The sequence below is a fragment of the Pollachius pollachius genome (assembly GCF_949987615.1).
Source record: "Pollachius pollachius genome assembly, chromosome: 1".
In the NCBI taxonomy this organism is placed as follows: Eukaryota; Metazoa; Chordata; class Actinopteri; order Gadiformes; family Gadidae; genus Pollachius; species Pollachius pollachius.
This window is the reverse complement of record NC_136934.1, coordinates 30,334,710-30,359,387: the sequence shown is the minus strand read 5'-3', so window position 1 is coordinate 30,359,387 and position 24,678 is coordinate 30,334,710. Positions and strand designations below refer to the sequence as shown.

Below are 24,678 nucleotides of genomic sequence, written 5' to 3'. Positions count from 1 at the left end.
TCAGAAAATGCGGTTATATGTCATAGATCCTATAGTATCTGTCGTATAAAGCCTGGGACGAATTTAAAATTATAAATATGTACACTTTATTTTGAAAGTATAGACCGGCGCGATTCCCATTGAAAGGAATGGCGCGGTGATTATTCTTCAAAACGAGAGCTGTTAAATTGTGGAAAATGAATTCAACTGTAATCAGACAATGCGGTTATATGCTATAGACCCTAGAGTATCTGTGGTATAACGTTAGCTCTCTGGCTCATAGTTCAGCGGACTAGAATACCTCATAGAATCATTGCTTGATGGCCGGAAACGGAAAGGGGGGCTGTTCACGTTTGGTTGTAGTCTTTTCGCCCGGTTCTCCGTCTCATCAGTAGGGCTAGAACTGAGCGAAAAGACTACAACCAAACGTGAACACCCCCCCTTTCCGTTTCCGGCCAACGAGCAATGAGTCTTCCAACATAAATCAATGGGATTTACAAAATGCGCTAAATGTGCAATAAAACACGATATAAACTGTATTTCGCTACGATAATTGATTCAACCACTCTATTTCATCCTAGACAAACCACAAAGGGGGCTCAATGTTCAAAATACCGGATAAAACGAATAGCTCACAGCAACATATTGAAAAAAACAACTATGAACTAGTTCATTTTTTCGAACGGTGAACTTAGTTCAAAATTTTGAATTATGAACGTTTAACTGAACTAGCTCATTTTAAAAATTGTGAACTGAACTTTGAATTAGTTCACGTAGAGAGCGAACTTTCCCAACACTGCCAGCAGTGAAGGGCAATACATTTGACCTTAAAGATTCTTCAGTTCAATTCATTTTACATTTCTGCATTTTTAGCAATGCTTTGCGCATTTCATTCAGCTGTCACTTTATTTGTTTCCAACCATTTACATTTTCTTAAATGGTGTGCATGTTTACATCGTTTAGTCCATTAGGCTTTTGAACTTTTGTTCAAATCCCTTCACTTGATTTAAGCCATTTAACGTTTCTTTATGTCTTTATGTCTTACAAATAATCGACTGCTCTCTGGTACTACATCAATGCTTCTTTAGCGCTCGTGAGATCTACCGGTCACACAGGTCACACGGTTATGTCAAAATCCATACCGTAGTGCAAATTCACACCGGTGTACTCTCTAAACCATTTATACCATATACCCCTAAGTCCCACCCACTTAAACTGATCTGTAATAGGTTTGCAGCGTTAGTGGGTCCCACCCCCTTGCGGGTTTGAAAATGAGGAACTAGTGCTTGTAGTTTTTTAGAGCCCCCCCCCCCCCCCCCCCCCCCACACACACACACACACACACTGCCTGCTTTAAATGACGCAATAATCGTAATTTTACGTCATTTAAAGCAGGAAATGTTAGAGGTAGATATGGATCGCTCCCGTCTCAGGGGAAAATGAGGGAATGATGAAAGACCATTCGAATATATGACTTGGTTTCTAACGATACAAAGCTTAATGCAAATAGGTGAAGTGTCCCTTTAAATATATTAATACTACCCTCTGCTAGCCCATCAACTAGTGAAGGTTATTTTAATCTGAAGTCAACATTTGCTTACATCGGCAAAATGTGCTGCTTCGTTCTCCCTAGCAACCCTTTTAAAGTCAATTTAATGTTTTCCCTTATTTTTAGGGATAGTCTGTCATAGACGATGACATAATTTTGGCAGTACCTAACTTACACTGGGTGGGGCTTAGGTTATGACGTAAACAACTTTTTTTACTACTTCAAAACAGGATTTATTTTATGAATAAATTCTCCATTAAAATGTATGCCTCCTGTCCTCCCCAATTTCTGTGTGTGTGTGTGTGTTACACACACACACACACACACACACACACACACACATACACACACACACACACACACACACACACACACACACGTTGCGCAACAAATCAAAGCGCCTCTATACATTCACTGCTATGCAGTAGTAAGAAAAAGACAGTAGACAGCCTTCTTTTTTCTGTTGAGACAGCCTATATAATGTGAATACAATGCATTCTTCATCTTGTAGGCCTAAGCTATCGCCATCAAAATGAGTGAGCAAGCAGGCCCAATCATATTCTAATCATTGGAATCATTTCTGAATCCTCATCTCTTTACGGCCGCTGGGTGTCGTTGTCCCTCACTGACTCCCACATGACGTCATCAGGGTCTTCTGCATTTTGTTTGAGGATTTAAATGCAGTGGTAGTTTGGATCACGCCTATACCAGTTCTTAAATACGTGTAAGTAAACAAATTAAATATGATATTCAACATTCTATATGCAAAGATGTAGGTCTATTTAAGACGTGTTTCATAAAAATCCCAAATTGTTAGTTAGTGGGCTATATTATGCCTATTGAACAGTTAGTAGGCCTACTTTATTGTAAAGCTGTCATTTTACAGTTTACATCTCAATGTAAACAATGTCACAAAATGTCCATCCGTTGATTTGGTCAGACAATTTCGGCACACTACTGTGAAGCTCATTAGAAACGAAATCACTGTTATTCTCAAACGATGGATTTACCTACTGATCAATAACTTGAGTGTCCTACGCAGTAGTGTCATATCACTCAACAGTGGTTCCGCCTCAGCCTATCAAAGGAACCGGACAGGCCACGGAACAGGCGAACCTACCACTGATAAAAAACCACTCCCATTCAAACCATCCTGTCATTTTTTTTGGTAAGAGAGCGAACGTCAGTCGTGTTGACTAAAGATCATCGTCAGAACCGGGCCCGTTGACTAGGTCCTGTTCTAATGCAGTGAACGGCGGACAAGCCAGTGCGTTATCGGCCAACATTGATTCGGAGTGGGACTACCGAACAGAACCGGGGATGGCATCGCTCAGCCTGGGGCTGCATCTCGCCCGCAAACGGGGATCTTTCCGGAGCGGAGCGGTGGAGAGAAGGAATCTTCTCACTGTATGCAGGTAAGCATCAATTATAAATATGTTGACGGTCGGTGATTGGTCAAGTCTAGTGAGAATGAGCTTTATGTTAGCTGATTGGGATTCATGTCCAACTTGCGAGGGCATCATTTTGATGACATCAGCCACTTATCTCCCCCACGCAGATATCTTTCTCTGACGTTAGCAGAATTGGTTCTGGGGTTTTAATATCAATAAACAAACCACAGCAGAAGGGAAATATTGCTAGCTGCTCTATGACGTAAATGTTACTTTACATCGTTCTCTCTCTCTCTCTCTCTCTCTCTCTCTCTCTCTCTCTCTCTCTCTCTCTCTCTCTCTCTCTCCTCTCATTTTCATATATGTCCTATCTCATACACACACAAAGTTTCTCCACACCCTGTATTTAGAATGACCACGCAGCACCCATACACAGGTAAATGCTACCTGACCATCATTAGTCAATCTATGGTAGTCCGCCTTGCCATTAATGCATCTGCATATCCAATCCAAATACGGCTTCGTTATCAAATGTGCATGGGTTGGATTAGAGCAGTGAGCTTGCTTTTGTAGAGCATCAGAATACACTCAACCATGTCCATTTACTCTTGATTTCTGCCTAATTGACAAAGCCCCTATTAGGTAAAGTCAGTGCACATGATTCTATGGTGGGCTGCGCTTCTAACTAGATTAATGGCTTAATCCAAAATAGTAAATTAAAGCATCTTGCTTATACTGGAGACGATATGCTATCTATTCCAGGCCCTAGCTGGTGAAATTATATTGATTAGTGTTTTATATTTAGGATCATTGCTGCTGTTGTAGTTGTTGTTGTTGTCGTTGTGCGACACGTTCTGCTTTGTGACAAGCTGGGCCGGTTATGTTCTCATACTCAGGTTTTCTGTGAAGACCTTGCTCGACCGCTCTTGTTTTGAGACGATAGATGATTCATCTCCAGAGTTTATCAATTTTGTTTCCATCCTGGAGCACATTTTCAGTCACAGGCTCAAAGGTAACGTACAGACCACTCCAGTACCCGTCAATCATCCTTCATTATCCCAAGGGATGCAAGTAGCTGCATTCTAATTATTATTTAACAACTAGACACACGCTACACAGGTGCAATACAAACAGGAGATATGAAGTCTAAATGTGTGATTAATACTGTGTCTCTCTCTCTCTTTTACTCTCACTCTCAGGCCAGGTGACATGGTTTGGCTATGAGAGCACCCGAACCTTCTGGGATTATGTTAAAGTGGCCTGCAATAAGGTCCCACACAGTTGCATACGTAGCATTGAAAGCATGGAGAATGTGCAGTCGTCTCGGGCGAAGGTAAACATCACGACTAAAGAATCCACAGAATGACCTGAATGAATGAGTCAGTGTGAATGGGATTTTTTTTCTTTGAATAAATATTGAAAGACAGAAAAGCAGGGGAAATGGGGGAATGTTTGAAACTAAATATGAGTCATTCTTGCCTCTTGTCAACTGATTTTTATTACAAAAAGCTTGCTTTGTTCCAAACCGCAACAAACACATGCATACACAAAGACACACCACAAACACTCTATTGTGAATGGTGTATTATTTTTGTGGTTGTTTTTGTCAGGGGTTGAGGCAGACTTAGTACGACCGTTTTGTTGCACAGTCACACATTATACTGAGCCTTGTGGTCATGAAATGTACTGTTCATAAATGATTGCCTAATGAAAACGCCACAAGAGACAACAAGAGTCACGCACATTTTCCTTCGAATGCAGTGAGGTAGGCTGCCTTGGGACCCTCTACTACAAAGGGTGGTCCATCTGTGGAGGGTCAGGGTAGTACAGGGTCTGGGTGGTCTATCTGTGGGGCCTGGGGGGTCAGGTCTAGGTGGTCCATCTGTGGGGGGTCAGGGTAGTAGAGGGTCTGGGTGCTGTTGCTGATTCATACTAATTGGTCATATCCATTTGATGTCATTCATGATGGTAAATAATCCAAATTAACTCTCTCTTTCTTTCTTTCATGTGACATGTGTGCAGGGAAGGGCCTGGATCAGGGTGGTTCTAATGGAGAAAAGATTTTCAGAGTACATCTCCACTGCCCTGCGGGAGTTTAAAACATCCAGGTCTGGTTTTTCTTGGTACACATGCAAGTGCCAGCTTAATGGTAGATGATTTAAATTGCATGCAAATTGTAAACAAAAAGGTATTCTAATGCATTACCAATATTAGCATTATGCCAGTAACAATAAAGACTTTACAGTTTAAACTTCCTCTTACTCCTATGTCCCATCTTACCATTGGACAGAGACATTGTTGGTTATATGAGTGCTTCATCTGGGTCTGAACATGTTGGTTCCAGGAGGTTCTATGAGGAAGGAGCGATCATGCTTGGAGAGGAGGCTGGCCTGTTGGCTGACACCCTGATTGGCCTCAACACCATAGACTTCAGGTGCAGTTCTTGTTGTCGTTCTGCCTGCTGTTGTAATTCACTCCCTTTTTTCTCTGGGTTACATATTTATATCTTTTTTACCATGACTGTCCGATTTTTTTTGTTTGTCCGAACCAACCTTGATTTTTTTAAATTGTCCAGGATGTTTGAAATTGGCAAAAAAATAGACTTCTAAATAGCTTCTAAACACTACAGCTATTAATTGAGGTAGCACCCTCACAGCAGACCTCCATTACCGCGCAGCGTTCTTGTGCGTAACTGATCTGACAAATCAGAGATTGAATATAGACCATAGAATGCCCTTCACTATTGTAATAAATGTGATTAATTAGCTGATGCAATCTTACATTGAATAGGGGGTTAGTGCATACAAAAAACAGTAACAGTGTCCTTTTTAATTTCCGGCCATTTGAATATCCTTTCTCTTCAGCTTCTGTCTGAAAGGAGAGGGGCTAGATGGAGCGTACCCCTCTGTGATCGACTACACGCCCTACCTGAAGTTCACCCTGAAGTAAACACAAGGCTTTCAAGTCTCACTGCCAACATACTCCTAAATCAGAATTACAAGGCAGTGCCCTAACATGGTGCTATGCTGTGTGTGTGCGTCCATCAGTGCAGACAGTATCAGTAGTGATGAGGACGAGATGAGGACTGTTGGGAGCAGTGGCAGTGAAAGCAGCACTCCTGACAAAATGGCCACGGCAGCCGACATCTTTACTGAGCAGAGCAGCCTGGTTAGCAAATGCAAACGCCTCGAACAAAAGTACCGCATGGTGTTGGAACAAAAGGTAGGTTGTGTGTGTGTGTGTGTGTGTGTGTGTGTGTGTGTGTGTGTGTGTGTGTGTGTGTGTGTGTGTGTGTGTGTGTGTGTGTGTGTGTGTGTGTGTGTGTGTGTGTGTGTCAGATCAGATGCAATTATGTGCAGATAATGAATGCCAGATTTAACATTTACTTTGAATGGTGTCAAGAGTTAAATAATTCAGTTTTTCAAAAAGTTAAATGTCGGGATGATCTTTGGAGAATTGATGCAGGTGCAACAAACAGTGCATATACATTGACAAAATCAGCTTCTCAAGAACATTTGTGCTGAAGGTGGTGTGTTGTTAAAATGCACGTGTGTTTCCGTCTGTGTGTGTGCGTCCTTCTCATCTCAACTCAGAGTTACCTGGAAGACCTGGTCCGCCTGCGTGAAGTCCAACTGTCCAAGTCAATATCAAACAACTCAGCTCTAGAACAGCAGCTGGCAGACACACATTTATCTCACAGCATGGAGAAGGAACAGCTTGAATACATCATACTCGAGCTACAGAACCAACTGTAAGTGTGCTCTGTTTCCTATGTGTGTGCGTCATGTGTGTGTGCATGCGTCAGTGCATGCGTGCGTGCGTGTGTTGGAACGTGCGTTCACAACTGTGGCCGTGTGACCTCACTGATGGCTGGGTGGAGATGGTATGACAGCAGGTCCACTGTGGAGTTGACATTCAGAACACAGCTGGGGGCGTTGAGGTGCATGTGTGTTTGTGGCCTGCTTGTTGATGAACACTCAAAATATGTGGACAATTTCAACTTTTAAACTTTCTGCATTTTCAGTGCTTTTAAATATCTTCACCTCTAAAAGCCCCTTTGATCGATATTTACATTTAAATATCAATCACATGTCTGCAATGTGATAATTGACATGATTTTTTAAATTGAGGTAAATCATGACGGATGACAGATCATTCTCTTCGCGTCTATGCCTGTGTTGGAACATGCAGAAAGCCTTTTTCCCTAAATTACAGATTGTAGAGTCTAAATAAATAAATAAATAAATAAAATGTGACTAATATTAATCAATCAGAAAATCAGAGTGTCTTGGCGGGGTCATCCCCTCTCCTTTTCCACCCACTCTGTCTCTCTCCTCTCTCCTGTTCACAAAGGACCAATTACCATACAAACCAATGTTGAATCAGGTCACTGTCAAAGCTGTCAGTCCCCTACCTCCACAGGACCGTCCTGAAGAACAACGACCTCCGCTCCAGACAGGAGCTGACGGCCCACCTGACTAATCAGTGGCCCTCTCCTGGTACCTTAGATGCCAGCGCTGTTGCCTTGGAAACCCTGCTCTTCAGGAAAAGCACGGAGCCGTGGGAGGAGTAGGTGAACCAGGTCCTATCATGCTCTCTCAATAGATCCAAGTCTGGATAGATCAGTGCTGGATAGATCAGTCTACCAGCCTACCCAGTGGACTGAAGTAAACGTTACTCATCTATCCAGCACAGATCTAAGAGGACACGCCCACTAGTGATGTCAGAAGGGGCAGATTTTCGAAACGGCTTGTAAGGGCTAATCACAATCACACCTGGTGGTATAATATGTCCCCTTTAATATTCACCTCCCTCTTCCCCTCTGTACTCTCATTGCAGAAAGAGCTTCCAGAGCCTGGAGCAGCTGTCTGTGGATATGAGTCTCTCCCAGACGTCTCTGGACCCTGCGCAGACCCCCAGCACGGAGACCAGGCCCGCCGGGGAGCACTGGCCACATCACGGTGCGCAGGACTGCAGCAGCATGTTGCTTACGGCTAATGGACCCTGTGTCCCTGAGATGATGATGGTTAACCCTTTGTGTTCCCTGTAACGCAGCTAAGGAGGAGACGCCCTCTCTGCGAGGCCTGTGTGGCTCCTTGACCTCAGTAGCCAGCTATAAGTCTCTGGCCAGCCTGAAATCCAGCGAATGTTTGGCCAGTCCTACCACAGAGACAAGCACACCGGGCCTGACCCCCTCCTAGGGGATGGACACGTGGAGAGCAGTCAGGCCTTCCTTCAGACAATCTTCAAACACAATGGTTCCACTGATCTGAGTGGTATTATTTGTGTTGGATTCTGTGACAAGTAGGACTCAAGGGGTGTTAAACCATGGTGACTGTAAAGGTGATGGTGCCCAAGAATCTGCCTTTGCATGTAGAGTTTGTAATAAATAGTGTTGAGATGATCTCTAACCACATGTTCTGTGTTGCATTCAGCTGTAAGACACCTTGTGGGAGGCTTTGACGTGGTTAATTGGTGTTGTCATCTGTGGTTCATCACATTGTCTCCTCACGCCTATCTTTTCTTAAAGATAAACATTGAAGTTGATCCAAAGTTAGCACAGCAACATTTTACTACTGACAAGCTATTTAAGGGAAAAATTATTTAACAAAAAAAGGTGTTGAGGTTGGGACATATTGCAAAATTGCTCCCATATCAGATGTTGTACTACAAAGTACCCTCTGTTTGGCCACTTTTAAACTGTTCCTTTTATCTGTGCTCCTCGTTTGGATACGATGTTGACTGTATCAGCATTTTATCAGCCATTTAACAAATTATCTGTCTATTCAAGTATTCAACTGTTTGGTTCTCAGGTAAATATCACAAGCCCTGATACTCCGAGTTATAATTTGGGGAGGTGATTGCACTGACTGTATTATCTTTAATTCTGAAATTTACATATTTTTGCTTTTATATACAACTTTTCTTTATTCTTAGTTGTTTTTTTTAACCCAATTGTCCTGAAGGAGTAACTTAATAAATGAAGTGCCATCACATATAAAGATTTGTTAGGACAGGGTTTATGACCAGTTGTGTACTTGGAGAGTAAACTTTTACCTTTCTACCTTTTGCCTTTAGCTAATCACAGCGGCCATTTGCACCTAGATTGATTGTGCTTATTTATTTTTTCTGTCTGTTGAAATAAAATGTGAACCAAGTCGATTGCTATGATATTGATTCCTTACTATTTTATCATTATAAATATGATTAGCCCATTCTGGGATAAACATGTTTATGTTCTATTATGTTCAATTACATATTCAAATTATACTTTGCTTATTTATTATGTGTAAACAATTAGAAATGTAGACATCTTGAGTAAAGAAAAACACATCATTTATTTAATTTAAACCTCATCAGCTTTGGAAAATAGAATGAGACTCAAAGAGGTGTTTTCATAATGGACCGTGTGGTCCAGTGGTAACTTAATAACGTCTGCCCCTTCCACTCCCCCATATATTAAAGGAAATGGGGTATGGACAAAAAACCAAACATGTTCTCCAGGGAAATGGGAGGTTCTTTAGCCTGAATCAACTAGTCTACATAAATCACAGCTTGCATCACACCCGACTCAGAAGGACTCTGAACTGGTATGCATTGATCATCAAAACATGATATTTATATACCTGTCATTCATTAACATAACTAATCTAAATATATGCAATAGTTTTCTTTTGGCACTCGCTTGCAAAGGACCAGCTCAGGGTACATGGGCTCACATGGGCTTTGCATCAGTCAAGCAAATGCACTGAGGAGCGGGGGGCGAATCAGCTGTTGCCAGGCTGAAGCCGAACCAGTCTGGTCTCCTGGTTCTGCTTGTGGAAGAAGGCCTTCCCAAGCTCATAGGTGCTGATCATAATGGCACAGGCCGGGGCCACCTTGATGAGCCTGGGCAGGAAGCCTGTTAACAAGAGGGAGAGGTGAGAAGGGTTAGCAGATCATCGGTGGGTCAAATCACGTGGCTGAAGCTTCGTATCAGTACCGACCTGCGAACAGTCCGCGAGGGCCGCTCTCTGCCACGATCCTGCTCATCACGCTCCATGTGGAGCTGGAGCTCTTGCACAATGACACTGACAAGGAAGAGACGCTGCTGGTTAGCAAAACACACAGCTCTATTGAGGGTGACTTTGTAAAAAACAAACAGTTGCCTTCCTTCCATTACTAATAAAAATTCGAAAAAGAATGAACAAACAGAAGCCTAATTGTATAATTACAATTCAGTGCTTGTAACTCTCCAAGCTCGACCTGCCGTCGTGTCTTGACCACGTCAAATGGTAAAGTAGCTATAGAGGCAATCTGAAACAGAACACACAAAGTCAATTATTTAATTATTACTTGACTATGAAATAATGTCCAATTCTGATTGGGTGGTTAAAGCTCAAACTTGAGCGACTCACAGCACCAGATGCAGCCCCGGAGAGGAAGGTGATGGCAAACGTGGCTTCTGTGGTGTTGTTCCGCTCGCACATCCAGGCTTTCCCCTTCTCGTAGTTGTACCAGTACATGGCGGAGAATGGCACGTCCCTGAGCAGCGTGGGGCCCCAGCCCCTCCACAGGGACAGCCACCCGGCGCTCTCCACCGCAGAGCGGATGCAGGCGCCCAGCTCCCTGTAGGACTGCTTCTGAGACTGGAGCTTGGTGCGGATCAGCTCTAGGGGGCTGATCACCGTCACTGAGCCTACTGAAATACACAGGATTGCTGGTTAGGCCTAAAGGCTTTGGATTCACACCTCAATGTCTACCTTGAGCCAGATGTCTAGCCTTTTCTGGCTCCTGCATGTATCTGAATGGGGGACCTGGTTTTTCACTCTGCTGGGGGGGGATTTATGAATGCCCTCCCTGACAATCTGATGGTAACACAAAAGCCGGATCATTTTAAGAAGGGCGGAAACCTTTTACATAACCTCATGTGTCACATCTGGACCATAGGAGCCACACACCCCAGCTCGATCCCTCCGCTCAACTACCTCAGCTGGACGTCTGGTACCGCCATCGCTAAGAGCAGGCAAAGGTCGATCAGCGAAGTCACAACTTTTCTCTGTTTTGGGACCTCAGTGGTGGAACGAGCTCCCTACCGATGTCAGGACCGCAGAGTCGCTCACCAGCTTCCGCAAAAGACTCAAAACTCACCTGTTCAGAGTTCATCTCGACTCTGCATAGAAACCAATGCACAGCCACCATTGAATGTTGTACGTCCTGGCACTTGTACATTGCACTTATTCAAGGTACTTAATTGTGCAGCATCTACAGTAGCTGCTATCGCTGCTTTACACGGGGAATGGGTTAGCCTAGCGATTGTAATACTTGCACTTGGTTCTATGAACGTCTTTACTGTACCGACAGCGATATATTGTTTCACTTCTTATGACAAATGTACTTATTGTAACAAATGCACTTATTGTAAGTCGCTTTGGATAAAAGCGTCTGCTAAATGCCCTAAATGTAAATGTAAATGTAGGTAGGGTTAACGTTGTGTGGGAGCAAACAATGGTACATTTAAAAAGTTTAGACTTCGATCTGAATCTCCATGAAATGTTCCTGCCAGGGTTTATTAAAGTCGATTTTTTCACATCAAGAAATATCTTAATTGATAAAGAAATTATTCTATCCTGTTTAGCATTGTTCCATAGACGCGCACTCACCTCTAGCGATAGCTCCAGCAAAGAGAGGAGCCATTTCCATTTGGCCCTCCATCCTGGCCTTCAGGGCCACACACAGCTGGTCATAACATGTGAAGTAGATCACAGTCGCCGGTACGGCCATCACGCTGCATCATACACAACAGACATATTCAAGTCAATCCATGGCACACACCAATCCTAGCAACCCAATACATGTGTTCTGTTGTTGTGTGCATCGGTAGAGTTCAGACTCACAGGGTTGGAGGGAGACCGCTCCAGAGGGACTTGATTCCTTCATGTCGTACAATTTTAATAAAGGCATCCTGCAGAGACGGTATACATGTGTAAAGAAAAGCATAGCATAGGATAGCGGTCATAGGCATAATACAACATGAATCATAGGAAGCAATAAAAAAAACCTATGCTAATGCTTAATACTAATGCTTGCAGGTCATTCAGGGCCAGGCCTGGCGGCTCCCCTGTAAATGCACTGCAAATCAGTTTCAATATGCAGGTTTGTCTCTTCAGTGCATGATCAGCAGGTTACCGGGTAACCATATAAGCCAATAAGAGATTAACCATGCAATAGCATCTGTTTAACCTAAAGAGGGCTGCAACAACGAATCGATAAAATCGATAACAATCGATTACTAAAAGCGTTGGCAACGAATTTGGTCATCGATTCATTGAGTTGCGCCGCGCAATTAATTCGTCACTCGTAGGCGCGGCACTGTTTACGACGCTGAAGTTGGCATCCGATTCGCATCATCTGATTCGGCAGTTAAGGAAAAGGTTAAAGGATTCTTAACGAGCGGCATGGAGCGACTGATTCTTCGTCGTTTAACCTCTTCAGTCGCGGTAAAGCCGCTTTAATTGGTCTAGATTATCTAAGAGAGTCTAAACAGTCTTTAAAACACAGTTTACAATTTATTTAACCTTTATTTGATTAGTTTAAATACCAAAAAGGGGAGATTTCACTGCTTTTTTTTGCATCTGGATCATCTTAGAACTGGTCCTGATTGAAAACCACTACACCTAGACTCTTCAAATATGGACAAGTTTATCACACTGACGCTACACATTATATAAAACATAGTTTCAGATTTGTGAAACCTTTTCCCTATTTGTGAAAATGCATTAAAGACACATTTCAACGCTTGTTTGTGGTCCAGACCACATTAGAACTGGTCCTGATTGAAAACCACTACACCTAGACTCTTCAAATCTGGACTACATTATCACAGGGAGGCTATACATGATTATAAACATAGTTTCAGATTTGTGAAACCTTTTTTTCCTATTTGTGAAAATGCATTAAAAACACATTTCAACGCTTTTTTGTGGTCCAGACCACATTAGAACTGGTCCTGATTGAAAACCACTACACCTACACTCTTCAAATCTGGACTAGATTATCAAAGTAAGCCTATACATGATTAAAAACATAACTACACCTAGAGTCTAGGTGTAGTGGTTTTCAATCAGGACCGGCTCTAATGCGGTGTGGACCCCTAAAAAGCATTAAAATGTGCCTTATTGCATTTTCACAAATAGGGTAAAGGTTTCACAAATCTGAAACTACTTTTATATAATGTATAGCCTCACTGTGATAATGTAGCAAAAAAACTGACTGTTTAGACTCTCTTAGATAATCTAGACCAATTAAAGCGGCTTTACCGCGACTGAAGAGGTTAAACAACGAAGAATCAGTCGCTTCATGCCACTCGTTAAGAATCCCTTAACCTTTTCCTTAACTGCCGAATCGGATGCTGCGAATCAGATGCCAACTTCAGCGTCTTGCACTGTTTACAGCCAGCCACTGACATTGGCTGGCTGTTGGTTTGTTGGTTCATGCACGCCCACAGCGAGCTTTAGTGTGAGCGACCACAGCTTGTATTTTGGTCATATCTTAACACTGGACTGTAGGCCTATATAAAAGTGTTGTACCTTCACTGTCTTTGGGTTAAAGGTACCATGACATGCCACCAGGTGTGGGTTGATTAGCCGTTACAAGCCGTTTTGGAAAGCTGTCCCTTATGACATCACAGGTGGGCGTGTCCACCTAGATGTGTGACGGATAGATGAGCAACGTTTGATACAGTCCACTGGGTAGGCTGGTAGACTGATCTATCTAGCACACATCTAGGTGGACACGCCCACCTGTGATGTCATAAGGGACAGATTTCCAAAACGGCTTGTAACGGCTAATCAGCCCACACCTGGTGGCATGTCATGGGACCTTTAAAAAAAACTCCTGTCTCCTGTCTGCTGCTGCTGCTGCAGACAGGCTCGCAGTCGGCACCGCGTGCATCAACAGTCATTCAAAGCAGCGGTAGTAATCACACAACCGGACGGTGTAGAAAGTCCCGTCAGTTAAAAATAGTAATCCAGTTTTTAAATCCATGTTAAAATTGGCAGGATATAGAGCTAGTTAGCTTAAAAAAAAAAGTAGCAAACAGCGTCAAATGTGATGCGTTCAGGTCGGCTCAGTAATATGATGGATGTGTTCAAATGCAACACAAAAAGCAAAAAGTGAGAATTTGGCGAAAACTTGTTTTCCCAGCAATATAAAATAGATAGTAAAGATGGAATTATGACCTGTTTAACGTCCTATATTGAGCTATGATCATCTTATCAGCAATTAAAGCAATAATACAAGTTCTATTTCAACAAAACAATAGAAAAGTATCAATAGTGGTATTAATAAAGACTTGGATTGTTAAGGAGTCTCGAAAATGGTATCAATATCAATAAAAATGAACGACGTCCAGTCATCTCAGAGAAATTAAGATTATTTAATTTAATTTTAACCGTTAGTATTTACCGGTTAAAGATCTTATCGGTTAACCGGTTAACCATGGACATCCCTTATATACTGTATAAATATATATATAAAAAATGTATATCATACACTGTATGTTTTTTTTGCGTTATCCCAGTTATGCAATTTTTTTTATGTTATTTTTTTATCATTTAATATTACTTTTAATAGTTCCGGGACGTTGGAGCAATAACCGGGTGTTTTTACACTTCAGTCTGCACTGTGAATTTGAAGTAATGTTCAGTTTTTGAATAAAGATGCGGCAATTACAAATGTTTCTTTTTTTATCAGATTCATCGATTAATCGAAAAAATAATCAACCGATTAATCGATTATTAAAATAATCGTTAGTTGCAGCCTAAAACAATGTACCCCAGGCAGGGTAGTTGACATTACTGAAGGGAGATGAACCCCTATTTGAATGAGGATAATTTACCAGTGTACCGCTGAAATGACCAGGAGCCTTGTACCAGACTTTCGAGTTGCCGTTTTCACACAGACATAAGTGGTCCATGAGGCCATTGCAGTAGACAAAACATCTGCCTGGAAAAGGTGGACAAGTCATTGAATAATCTCATTTACATTTAGCAGACGCTTTTAACCAAAGCGACTTAGAATAAGCACATTTGTCAGAAGAAATTCCCAATAATGCCATGTTCTGATATAATCATATTCATGTAACATCATGTCACATTGTAAAACATAGATTTTCCTAATACCTTTGAGAAATGGATTGTGTTGTGCTTGAAGTCTGATCTTCACAACATCCAAAGGTGTAACTGAAAAACAAAACCCGGAATATGAGCGTCTATGCACAATAATCCATCTTTTTAAATGTCTCCTTATATCACATATATATATATATATATATATATATATATATTTATATATATATATAGACGTTAAAGGTCCCATGACATGCTATTTTATGGATGCTTTAATATAGGTATTAGTGGGCCACTAACACAGTATTCAAAGACATTCTCGAAATTCAGCCGTTACAGCCACTCCGAGCCAGTGGCACATTGAGCTTTCCCCAAATGCGCTGTTTTGGTGTCTGTAGCTATAATGCAAATGAGGAGGAGCGAGGCGGGTCAAGGAGGAGGGTGGGGGTGTGGCCCTGAGCAGTTTGCAGCCACGGTACCAAGCACTCTGTTTACAGTGGTGTATGGCGAGGCACACACAGCCTTTAGCCGTGTTCTGTTAATATTCTAGAACACACGGGAGTCCTGGAGCTCTATATCAAAATAATATCATATTATACCTGGATATTTATATCGTATAATATATATTATCACGGCCAAAAGCTGTGTGAGCCTCCAGACGATATTATGAATCTCAAACGACCATGTAGGGTTCTCCGACGTCTCTTGTTCTACCACGTCCACATCAATCTGAAGTAGACTGAACCACGACATGGAGGAGAAAGGGATTGTTGACAGCGGTTGTCTCCCACCGGAGCCTTGCTGCCGGTCAGTGCTTAGGCACCACCGCCTCCTGCAGCGCCGATGCGGTGGTCCCTCAGCAGCGGGAAGCGGGGCTCAAGCAGGAGACATTCGAGGCCAACAATCCCTTTCTCCTCCATGTCGTGGTTCATGTACTTCAGGGAGTCAAAGCCAAAGTTCCTTTCCCCCAATTCATTCTCAGCCATGGCTGAGATAACCCCCACTACGAGTCTCGTTGTGGAAATACCAGAGATGAGAGTCCGACGTGTTATGCGCCATAACACCAACAGCTTGTGCAACACTTTGTGTGTACACGTGTGTATGACACACGCGTTACAGTCCTGGAGCTCTATATCTAAATAATATCATATAATACATAGATATCTATATCATATAATACATATTATCACGGCCAAGCTGTGTGCACCTCCAGAAGATATTATGAATCACAAACAACTTTGTCGGGTTCTCCGAAGTCTCTGGTTCTTCCACTCCCACATCAATCTGAAGTAGACTGAACCGCGCGCTGCCTGCTGTACTGCTTCGCGGCGGTGGTGCCTCGGGGGAACCGGCGGCAGGCAGCATGTCGCAGTTCGTACTTCAGGGAGTCAAAGCCAAAGTTCCTATCCCCCAATTCCTTCTCAACCATGGCTGAGATAACCCCAACTGCAGTCTCGTTGTGGAAATACAAGAGGCGTCAAAGAACTGACGCGTTATGCGCCATATCAACAACAGCAAACAGTGTGTGTAATCACATACACGTCGTGTCTCATTGGCGGGCCAAATTCTCTGGGCGGGCCAGGGAGAGAAAGGGGAGGAGTTAAGATCCTTATGACGACATATGGGACCACATTCCAAATCAGCGCGCTTGAGCCTCCGTTTTTTCAAAGGCGAGCAGAACACCTAATGCTCGTTTTACAACGAACGCAAGTTTTAGCCACTGGGGGACCATAGGCAGACTAGGGGAACTCATATTTATGCTAGAAAACCTCATAAAGTGAGATTTTCATGCCATGGGACCTTTAATCATATGCACACATGCCAATTAAATCCCACTCCACTTCTTAGCTGACAATACTTCCTTGAATAACACTACAGTGTTATACTATTCTATACTTTCTATATTACACTACTAGATACCCTACTACGCATGTACTCAGGAAACGTCCAGAGACAGTTATTAGGATTGAATCATTAATAACTACTAAAGTAATTGAGTTGATTATTTTAACCAAAGCGACGTCCTTACTGTAAAGGGACAGGTTATGTTGCTACAGGCAGAGGACATTGGAGATCGAACCCAGAAGCCTTTAGCATGGGGCTCGGTCTCCAATGTATAAGAGTAGCATAATAATATAATATAATATAATACTATACTATAAGAGTGATGGAGGGGAACCAACTCACCGAGGAGTGAGGTGAGGATTGCTCCTGAGCAAGATGACACCATCTGCTGAGCTGGAGTGATCCCACCAGGGGTCATTTCATGGCATTTACTGGTCATTATATTGTCCTGGATATCGAACAATTTAGTACCCTAACGTCACGAATTATAACTCATTTGAAATAAGTTGATCCATACTGATATGACACGATTGATCCATAAATGTTGCGCAGTTCTTCAGTATCCGCATGACAGCACCGAAAACACGCCTAGATATTCATATCAGTGTTGGCAAACATGATCAATACCATAAAGAAATGGTCAAGGTATACAAGTGTACAGTACTTAAGTATAAGTATACAACCTCGAAATGCTGGTTAAATCGCCTTACGTTTATTATGCAATTTTTAATTGCTAGGTGCACTTTCTTTACTATGTTTCTTCTAATTATATATAATTGGATTATATGTATGGCAACAACAAATATGGACATACATTTATTAAACAAATGAATAATTGTATGATGGCTGCAAGCAACGTAACTCTCTTTGTATGTATTTGTTTTGTGTGGAAACATCCGATCTCAATCCAAAATACAGCCGATCTAGGGTGGCCAGATCGGTTCCTTTATCCACGAAATCAGCTACTTACTTTTATATATTTGTGAGTTTTACCCTAGTGACAATCTATGGTCGTTAATGTGACTCAATATTCAGAAATTAAACTTGATTATTCATTATTTCAGTTGTGATAACAAAAACAACGATTTAGGTACATAATGTACACCTTCCACGATTTAGCTCGGGATGCATGAAGCTTTCAAACCAACCTGGCAACCGGATGTTGTGCGATTCAAAGCGGGAAACGGACGTTTTCATTTCGTAAACCTCCTCCAGAGCAAGTTTGAAAACGTCGAACCGACTCATACAAACTGCAAACAGCGGTTGTTGTTACCATGGCTATTCCCTTTTCTCCCCAGTAATTTTTATTTTTTAGCTGACTCTAAATCCGTTTTTATTAGGCTCACGTTACATATTGACGTGGTTGGCATTGAGGCAGTAGACACTTCGGGGACCAGAGACCTTCACAGAGACCTTTACTTGGCAGAGACCTTTACAGAGAAGCTTTCTTGACAGAGACCTACAGAGTTTTTTTACAGAGAGCTTAACTTGACAGACTGTAACAGTGACTTCTACAGAGACCGGGACCTCTGCAGAGACCCACTGAGACCTCTACAGAGAATACACGAGGGACGCGAACCGACAACCTCCCGGATTCATGTGAACCTTTTGATCGCCGAGGTTTCATTAGCTGTTACCTGGCATATCGCGGTAGGACGGAGGCGATGTTCATCCAGATGACAGTCACCTCCATGTTAAAAGGTCAGGCTCCTCCGTCTTAATTGCCATTCAAATGAATCTGTATAATTAATGTATTAAAGCTACATGGATTAATTGTCATATTCTCGCTGATATTTTTTCCGTTTCGTGTTTGTATGATGTACTTTTTGTCAGGTAGCACTGAGCCATGCCAGGCCAGCAGAATGTCTGTGCCAAACCGTTGTCTGGGAGAGTGTTTTATCTGGACCTGCCGTCAAACAGGAGAGCCCAGGCCCTGGAGAACGATATCACATTGCTTGGAGGGGTGAGACACCCTCACTGCTGTCAAATCAGTATAATAACTGTTTATTTACAAGCTTTTTCTTTTGAATATGTCTTAATCTCAAATCTTAAACCTTTCCTTCTGGAAGGAGTTTATTTATTCTAAACAAATGATATTGATTCTTATGCTTATTGTTGTTTTGTTGTTGTTGTTGTACGTATGCTGGGTGATCCCAAAAGGGCATTTATCAGGGAATAAGACTGATCACTGGTTACATTGCTTGCAATAATTGCTAGACAGGTCTGTTATGTGATTGACTGAATGTAATATACGTATTGCAGATCATATTTAATAACATGTTGTCATTTTACTCAGACGGTTGAGAAGTTCTTCAGTAAGGAAATAAGGTACCTGGTGTCCAACAAAAGGGAGGCCAAGTATGTGGAGCGCCTTAGACGCGAGCTCGCTGTCCCCAGCCCCGATTCGGGACCAAGTTCCCCTTTCCCCCGCCAGATGGTCCACCAGCCCGCCGTAGGCCAGAAGGCTCGTCTCAAATGTGGATCTCAGGGTCAAGTTGATTCTGTGAGTTTGCATTGTTACGTCAACCAATAACGTTTTTTAATTGTGGCACATACATTGCAATACATTGTTCTAATTAAGGCTTTATCAAAGTCTAAGCTTGTTGATTGAAGCTTTAAATACACTGTATTGTTTTTGCAGGTGGCTAAGAGTCGTGGGAAATCTCTAGTGGAGAGAGTGGTTAAAGAGCAGGTGGGTCCCCTGATGCACTAGACATTACTTTGAACTGCAGGCAGGCTTACTATTATAGGATCAAATAGCTCAGTAAGCTTCCATGTGATGCAGTTGTGTCGCCGATGTGTTATTGCAGCACAAAAACTGAAAACGAGAATTTAATTTACGATTAAGTGTTCTTATTACTGCAAATGCAATCCTTCAGTCTACATACATCTCAGACTATGTTGCATTAGAACATTTGAGAGCAGTTTTGGAGTTACATTTAGAATGATTTGTAATACTGTATTGCTGTTATATTCAACAGTAGTCCATGTTCTGTCGGTTATCTGCAAAGCTAACAAAAAAATAATCACAAATTGTTTCTTGTATGTGCAGCGAAAATCAGATGTCTGATTATGCACAATAGGTTGACTAAGTACTTGTTCACAGGAGAGGATACAAATGGATAAGACCCTATCAGATGCTCTGGAGTGGGGCGTGAAGGTCCTTTACATTGATGGTTAGTTGCACTTAAAATGTTAAACTTGTATGTAATTATTCTAGTATACAGGCTGAAAACTGTTGTGACTTGTAGCTTTTGAAGATCATGTTCTGATTTTCCTTGATCGGATTTCAGATGTTGTCACATATGTGGAAAAGAGGAGGAAACTGATTGTACCCAGCCAACCTGTTACTAGTGCTGTCAAAAAAAGGGTAAGTAGTTGACAGCGAAAACATTGTAGCAAGTAATGAAGCACTGAAGCAAATTTCTAAAAACAATTCTGAAATCCTTTTTTATTAGATGTTTCATTTGTTTTGTAGACTAAACCTGAATCCAAACCTAGACCAGGCTTTCCAAAATCCCAAGGTGAACATTTCAATATCTACTGTGCAATTATTCGGTTTTCGGTCCTACACATTCTTACTCGGGAAAACGTCTATTACTTTGTTCATTTATAATTCTTTAATTTCCAGCCCAACGGATCAATACACCCTTCATAAAGGTTGAGGACACAAGCAGGTGAGAGAATGGGTTCAAATAAACAAATAGTAAATCAATTCAAGTCAAACATAAGCTAGTGTGATGAGACTGAAATATGTTTTGAAAGCTTATTTTTCTCTCTGCAGACACTATCGGCCAATCTATGCTGCCATGTCTAAAATGCCTGAGATCAACATGGCGACTGCTCCTCCTTGCACTCCATTCTGTGGTGATAAAAAGGATCAACATAAAAATGGACACAGGTATGCCGATCCCGTCTTCTTAATCAATAACTACAAAAATAGTTAATGGGTATAACAATGACGGGGTCAATTTATTATTAACTTTTTTCAACAACATTTATGTTATAATGTAGAAATCCATTTAGTACACATAAGTAGACAATACTAATGTGTGGTTTCTTGGATGCAGTGAGGAGTGGGGTCATGGCAGAGCCAAGAAGAATCGAGCCAAGAAGCAGGTGGGCTTCTGTGAGTGCTGCATGCTCCAGTACGACAACCTCGTCAAGGTGAGTTCAGTTATGACTGAACAGGGAGTCCCATTGTGTGTGTCTGTTTTGTTGTGTCTAGCACACTTGCAGTCTGCAGTAAGTTGAAGCTGAAACTATTGATCCACCCATTGATCCGCCACCATTTATTATCGACCATATAACAGTGATCAGCGGATCCACTTAAAATTTGCAAATTGCAGGGGCTGGTCACGTGACTCAAAAGAAAGTGTCACGCAATCATAAGCACCGTCATCACTCAGTCACTGAGTCCATGTACTGTATTTATACATGAGAAACTGTATATTCTTCCTTTGAATACTTGCTAACTAAGTTGTTTATTATCTGAATTGTAGTTTTGGCTCAATTTGTTTGTCCGCAACTTGTTTCCAGTTTGTTTCAGTGTGTGCAAAAGTCAATAATGAATGAAAAGTATATATGCTTACTTGATTAACAGTTGCATAGACTGCACTTGGCCTGCGCCACGTCACAGGAGGCCAAACGTACACACATTCGGCATCATCATGTATGTTGGCCATCACGCCATTTACAACAATCCAAAGCCATGCTGTAAAATCCATTATATACACACCACGCCTATAATGGCAATGGAACTGGCTCATTGCTTGTTATCCAAAGGCCCCATATGGTGATGCCTTTTCCCAGTAGAAGACCCAGAACAGCGTTGCATTCCTTTCATCTGCCTTTGCATATACAGGCAAAGCCTATTACAGGAGAATCTATGACATTGATTATATGTAGGGTCAAATCAGTATTTGGCGGCCTATGGTGTTACCCATTATAGCTCCTTTCCTTAATGCACGGGGGAGAGTGGTGTCCTGATTCCAATAATCAGAGATCGCACTGCCTCCTTCTCCTTTACTGAAGTGGTGGCTTATTTATTCCATATCTCTATAGTGTCCCTTCCATCCAAAAGTAGTGACACAGTCAGAAAACCGTTGGGTTCCACTCTTCAATGGTCCAAATTAAACTCCATGCTTCTTTGTTCACATGCCGTTGCGTCTGCATAAAATTATTTTTTTCGGCTCATCAAAAAATCTGAAAACCTTTGCAATCCAAAGATGAAGCTATTGGAAAGAGCATGGATTTTCAAAAATATTAATTTGATCACCGTTCCTGGTTCTGTTTTTGTAATGTTGAATCTATAACATGTATTTGTTTGTCGTTTTTGTAAACAATATAGTTGAATACACTTCCCTTTACTAATTTCTGATTCCTGTCTTTAGCATGTCCAGAGTGAGAGTCATCGTGTCTTTTCCAAAGGAAATGAGTACTCGGTCCTGGACCGATTAGTCTCCACCATGCAATGTGACTTCGCTCTCTTCAAACCTAAAAACAAGAGGTAACTCAAATCCATGACATTTTCTCCACAAAATATACTGCTGGGTCTGCTCTGAGAGACCTGCATGTATCCAACTGAGTCCTGCTCATCTTTGGTTTGTTCTGTTCTGTCTTCAGACCAAAGTGCAGCGTCTCCTCCACCATTGCTGTCCAACGACCATATTGGACAGCGCTACACAAGCCCCCAGATGCTTCCGCAACAGAGAGAAGGTGGAAGCCCTACAACCTTTCAACAGCTGCTGGTGGCAAAGAAGCCTCTCATAGACCGGCTATGGAACCCATTCCTGGTTCTGTAAAGGCATTAAGCGGTGAAGAGAGCACCTTGAGGAACCATGATGGGAGTTCGGCCCAACCTCTACCCTGTCACACATCTCAAACTTGTAGGGCAGGCTCTGTTAGTGGCCAGACTGCTGCTCAGTGGCTCCCGACTCCTACCCCTCAGGTAGAACTGGCTCCCCCTAGAGGCAGCTCTTCTGCTGTGGACTCTGCCAGACTCTCCCGGCTCAGTCGGACCAGGGCCAGGGCATTGCCACAGTATCATAAAGAATTCTCTCAAAGTGGATGTTCCTCAAGGACATTCCCTCATTTGCATTCTCTCCAGAAAACAGTGTGTGAGAGCATCCTCGGTTCTCCATCAGAGCGTCCTGAGGAAGAACCACTCTCTCAGGAGCAGAAGAAAGAGACTTGTATCCCAGCGAGTCAGGGGATTGACCTGCCCGAACAAAGACCCTCTACAGTAAGCACAATACAGAGGAGGGTCAAAGTTCAAAAACGGAAAAGGCGGAGAGTGGACATGGGGTCGGGGTGTCGTTACCAGGCCAGCTCAGCATGTGATGTACCAGATGAGCCCTTATTCAGTCCAGCGACCCCCGTGGACCTTGGTTTCTAGGGTTTGATGATGGAGGAAGGGAAGTCTTTACACCATAGCGTTTGAAACGCAGTTAAAAAATACAATTGTTTTATCTGTGGAAATACTGTATGTCAACTGTGATACAAGGGTCAGTGTGGCCAATCTCAAATTGGTGTCAACTGTGACTCGCTGCCATTGCATAGACATGACATAGTTGACTGTCTTAAGGGAAAGATTCAAACATACTGAAGGCAATTAAAATTGATATTTTTTGTTGCTATTTTATAAGGCTGAACCCAGGTGCAGTTCTTCATTCAACTTATAAATGTTCTTGTCTTGAGCTATTTAATGTATAAAAATCAACTATTGAATACAAAACAGATCAATTATAGGCATAGAATAGGAATACTTTTGATATTCACAATCTATATGTCCTGTTTGTCTGGGATTTAAATTGGCTGTTATTATACATTGCTACATTGCTATAACTTCCTGTTTCAATTACATTATTTGGCTGTTTATAAACAATTGGGAGGGCATGCCATGCCAAAAACACTTGCTCGTTAGGATGTTGATACATTTAAAATGTATTTCTCCTTAATCCTCGGCTGCTTTGCACTCTTCCCCGCAGCTCCCCGTTGTATATGCGGGCTCGAGCTCAATATAGGCAATGGTTTGCGACATCCCGGTTATAGTCTGACGTCCTGCAGAGGGCTTGTGGATATTCACGCCTTTGGAGATCCCCCCAAACCCCTCCCTCCTCACTGTCTCTCTCTCTCCCTCTCTCTCTGTCTCCCTCTCCTCGACTCTCTGCGCTGTGTGTTCCGTGGGTGCTCAGCCATCCTCAAACGCGCTTGCCTTTTCTGTGGGAGAATCAGAGGAGCCCGATGGCCCCCCGCGCCGGAGAGACTGCGCTAACCAGACGCTCCAGCGTGAATCCGCGTCCCAGCCTCCCCGGCGCAGAGCGTTCGTAGCACAGGCTGGAAATTGCGAAGCTTTATTTAGAGCGCAATTTAGGTTTCGTTTTTGCATCTCGTCGGCTCAACAAGAGGGGAAAGGGGGATGATGATGTACTCGACATGGTTGATTTCTCTTTTGTGCATCTATGGATTGATGGATGTCATTCACACCAGAAATGGGGACTCCCGGAATGGTAGGCGAATGAGTGATTTTAGATGCTTTATTATAGGACGTAGAAAAACAGGCCGTACTTCTGAGATGGGTGAAGGCGAGCGTGAAGAATATCAATGTGCGTTGTTATTAATAGTCGACGCCGTTCAAATATTTAATATGTGCATGCAGTCCATTTTTTATGTTATGAAAGGAATTCTGTCGGTTAGCTTTACGAATAAAATACATAAACGACCCGAAATGATTATCCTCGTTTGGGACGACATTTTAACAATAACAAGGCTCCCGGGGTGGAATCGTATTGATTCAGGTGTCCAA

General features: G+C 42.4%; 4 protein-coding genes across 5 annotated transcripts in view; 3 read left to right on the top strand and 1 right to left on the bottom strand.

Annotated features, from left to right (window-relative positions):
* Positions 1-2,845: 2,845 nt before the first annotated feature.
* On the top strand, positions 2,846-8,120 carry rundc3b (RUN domain containing 3b; the record flags this gene model as incomplete). Its single annotated transcript, XM_079739802.1, has 11 exons — positions 2,846-2,943; positions 3,816-3,936; positions 4,124-4,252; positions 4,942-5,027; positions 5,264-5,353; positions 5,784-5,864; positions 5,967-6,141; positions 6,513-6,670; positions 7,342-7,488; positions 7,759-7,880; positions 7,975-8,120. Exons 1-11 carry the CDS (start codon positions 2,849-2,851, stop codon positions 8,118-8,120), a joined length of 1,350 nt encoding a protein of 449 aa, XP_079595928.1. The 5' UTR covers positions 2,846-2,848.
* Positions 8,121-9,287: 1,167 nt separating this feature from the next.
* slc25a40 (solute carrier family 25 member 40) lies at positions 9,288-17,567 on the bottom strand. Its single transcript, XM_079735752.1, has 9 exons — positions 17,214-17,567; positions 15,081-15,140; positions 14,798-14,904; positions 11,796-11,863; positions 11,562-11,686; positions 10,317-10,600; positions 10,134-10,215; positions 9,906-9,989; positions 9,288-9,820 (listed from the first exon to the last, which is right to left on the bottom strand). Exons 1-9 carry the CDS (start codon positions 17,308-17,310, stop codon positions 9,687-9,689), a joined length of 1,041 nt encoding a protein of 346 aa, XP_079591878.1. The 5' UTR covers positions 17,311-17,567; the 3' UTR covers positions 9,288-9,686.
* A 540-nt stretch (positions 17,568-18,107) lies between these two features.
* On the top strand, positions 18,108-23,452 carry dbf4 (DBF4-CDC7 kinase regulatory subunit). 2 transcript variants are annotated; one of them, XM_079749948.1, is made up of 12 exons: positions 18,108-18,572; positions 18,709-18,834; positions 19,168-19,374; positions 19,513-19,563; positions 19,978-20,047; positions 20,165-20,241; positions 20,350-20,395; positions 20,503-20,548; positions 20,656-20,772; positions 20,942-21,038; positions 22,265-22,380; positions 22,497-23,452. In XM_079749948.1, exons 2-12 carry the CDS (start codon positions 18,718-18,720, stop codon positions 23,266-23,268), a joined length of 1,716 nt encoding a protein of 571 aa, XP_079606074.1. In that variant the 5' UTR covers positions 18,108-18,572; positions 18,709-18,717; the 3' UTR covers positions 23,269-23,452. The 2 variants fall into 2 exon arrangements, with proteins under 2 accessions (XP_079606074.1, XP_079606073.1); XM_079749947.1 differs by having other exon boundaries at positions 18,705-18,834.
* A 609-nt stretch (positions 23,453-24,061) lies between these two features.
* adam22 (ADAM metallopeptidase domain 22) overlaps positions 24,062-24,678 on the top strand; it is a 52,752-nt gene continuing 52,135 nt past the window's right edge. The window contains exon 1 of the mRNA XM_079736566.1: positions 24,062-24,382. Within this exon, the coding sequence (XP_079592692.1) occupies positions 24,292-24,382 (91 nt within the window). The 5' untranslated portion in view covers positions 24,062-24,291. The remainder of the gene's footprint in view (positions 24,383-24,678) is intronic.

Coding starts and splice junctions, on each gene's coding strand:
- dbf4 (XM_079749948.1), top strand. CDS start 18,718: ATGCCAGGCCAGCAGAATGTCTGTGCCAAACCGTTGTCTGGGAGAGTG. Junction 18,835..19,167: donor ATATCACATTGCTTGGAGGG/GTGAGACACCCT, acceptor CATTTTACTCAG/ACGGTTGAGAAGTTCTTCAG. Junction 20,549..20,655: donor AAGGTTGAGGACACAAGCAG/GTGAGAGAATGG, acceptor TTCTCTCTGCAG/ACACTATCGGCCAATCTATG.
- slc25a40 (XM_079735752.1), bottom strand. CDS start 17,310: ATGACCAGTAAATGCCATGAAATGACCCCTGGTGGGATCACTCCAGCT. Junction 10,601..11,561: donor TGCTGGAGCTATCGCTAGAG/GTGAGTGCGCGT, acceptor TGTGTATTTCAG/TAGGCTCAGTGACGGTGATC. Junction 10,216..10,316: donor CCGGGGCTGCATCTGGTGCT/GTGAGTCGCTCA, acceptor GTTCTGTTTCAG/ATTGCCTCTATAGCTACTTT.